Consider the following 1,804-nt stretch of genomic DNA (forward strand, 5'->3'; position numbering starts at 1 on the left):
ACGAGGGTGAATAGTGATAGGACAAAGAGGAATGGTTTTAAACAGAGGCAGGGGAGTTTTAGGTTAGATATAAGCAGGAAGTTTTACACACAGAGGTTGATGACACGCTGGAACAGGTTGCCCAAGAAGGTTGTGGATGCCCCATCCCTGGAGGCATTCAAGGCCAGGCTGGATGTGTCTCTGGGCACCCTGGTCTAGTGCTTGGCGAGCCTGCACATAGCACGGGTATTGAAACTCGATGATCATTGTGGTCTCTTGAACCCAAGCCGTTCTATGATTCTATGATTCTATGATTTTATCATTAAATAATTCTATGATTCTACGATTTTATGATTATATAATTCTATCATTCTACGAGTCTATGATAACCCGTTCCCGCTGCCGGGATTCGGATCTGCCGCAGCGCCGGGCACAGTGGGGGGAACAAGGCTCGGCCGCGTCGCGCTCCCCGACAATTTCCGTCCCGTCTGGGCTCTCGTCTGTCACTCTCGCTGAGGACGATGCAGGAGGGCAGCTGGTTTCCCCTCTGCCGATGGAGCTTCCCCAGACGTTCCTCAGTTGTCCGCCTACAGCGCAGTACCCGGTCTACCCTGCAGGAAACGCTACCCGCGCATATGCGCCCAGCACTCGCAGCCCGGAGCAAACCCGAGTGACGCCGGCGCAGGGCGCAGCCCCGGGGCGGAGCTGTCGGCAGCGCCGGGGAGGAGGCGCCGCAGGCGGAGAAGAACCGGGGCTGGCGGGGGCAGCGCGGCGCGGGCGGCGGGGACGCACTGAGGGAGCTGCGAGAGTTGAGGGTGGCCGGGATCGCTATCTCCTCTGCCTGTCCGGCTTCCTTCCGACCCCGTGCACCTCTCTCTCTCTCCTGCACGAAATTTCTGTGGGAGAAAATGGATTTCCTGAGTTTGCTGCTTCTTTTCTTCTCGGCAGTGGCTGTGAGCAGAGCTCAGGTGCAGCAGGAGACGGTGGCAGAGACCAGCGAGGGCACCGAAATCAACATCACCTGCTCACACCCCAACATACAGTCAGACGAGTACATCTACTGGTACCGTCAGCTCCCGGGCCGAGGACCCGCATTCCTCGTCAGCACCGTTAAAGTCTCCAAGGAAGTGCCGGACCCGGAGGGGCGGCTGTGGGTGTCGGAAGACCGCCGCTCCAGCGCCCTGTGTCTCACCCGGCCCCGGCTCGGCGACGCGGCGGTGTATTACTGCGCCGTGAACCCACGGGAAGCGAAGCCGGGGCTGCGGCCGGGCACGAACCGCTTAGGGCGGGTCGGGGGCACAGTGCCGTCCGGGCCCGCAGGGGGCGCTGCCTGCATGGCCGCCAAACTCCATCCTGACCAGGGTGCATCTCCCTGAGAGAAACGAGCACGGCACCCGCAGCAGTGATTTACTGAGGCCAATGTGAGACAGACACATCTGTATTTCAGGTGAGCAAGATGGCATAAATGACTATGCAAGCTCTGTTGTGCAGCACGGAGCCCTCCTCACAGTTCTGCCATGTCTGCTATCCTTGCTTGCTTCCCCGGTGCCACACTGATGAGAACAGGAGGAGCCCTGTTTCTACGAGACAGCAATGTGGCTTATACCCACGCCATTCCACACAATTGTATCTTTTTCCATAAGCTGAGCAGTGGTGGTGTTCTGGCTTTAAATAACTACTGGTCTTAGCTGTGGGCAGAAACATTGCAAGGCAAAGGCTAATAGTCCCCTGTTCTGCCATAGACAGAGAGATCTTGTTCTGCAACGGACAGTGCCCAAGAGAGCAGCCTCTGCAGTGTGTCACAACCTCCCATTCTTCTGGCAAC

General features: G+C 57.9%; 1 protein-coding gene across 1 annotated transcript; it reads left to right on the forward strand.

Annotated features, from left to right (window-relative positions):
- Nucleotides 1-653: 653 nt before the first annotated feature.
- LOC104916801 lies at nucleotides 654-1,797 on the forward strand (the record flags this gene model as incomplete). The annotated part of the gene is made up of 1 exon (XM_019611534.1): nucleotides 654-1,797. A coding segment is annotated over one exon (702 nt), but the record flags the coding sequence as incomplete, so codon positions are not given.
- Between the last annotated feature and the right edge of the window lie 7 nt (nucleotides 1,798-1,804).

The sequence above is a fragment of the Meleagris gallopavo genome, unplaced genomic scaffold (assembly GCF_000146605.3).
Source record: "Meleagris gallopavo isolate NT-WF06-2002-E0010 breed Aviagen turkey brand Nicholas breeding stock unplaced genomic scaffold, Turkey_5.1 ChrUn_random_7180001948389, whole genome shotgun sequence".
Taxonomy (NCBI): Eukaryota; Metazoa; Chordata; class Aves; order Galliformes; family Phasianidae; genus Meleagris; species Meleagris gallopavo.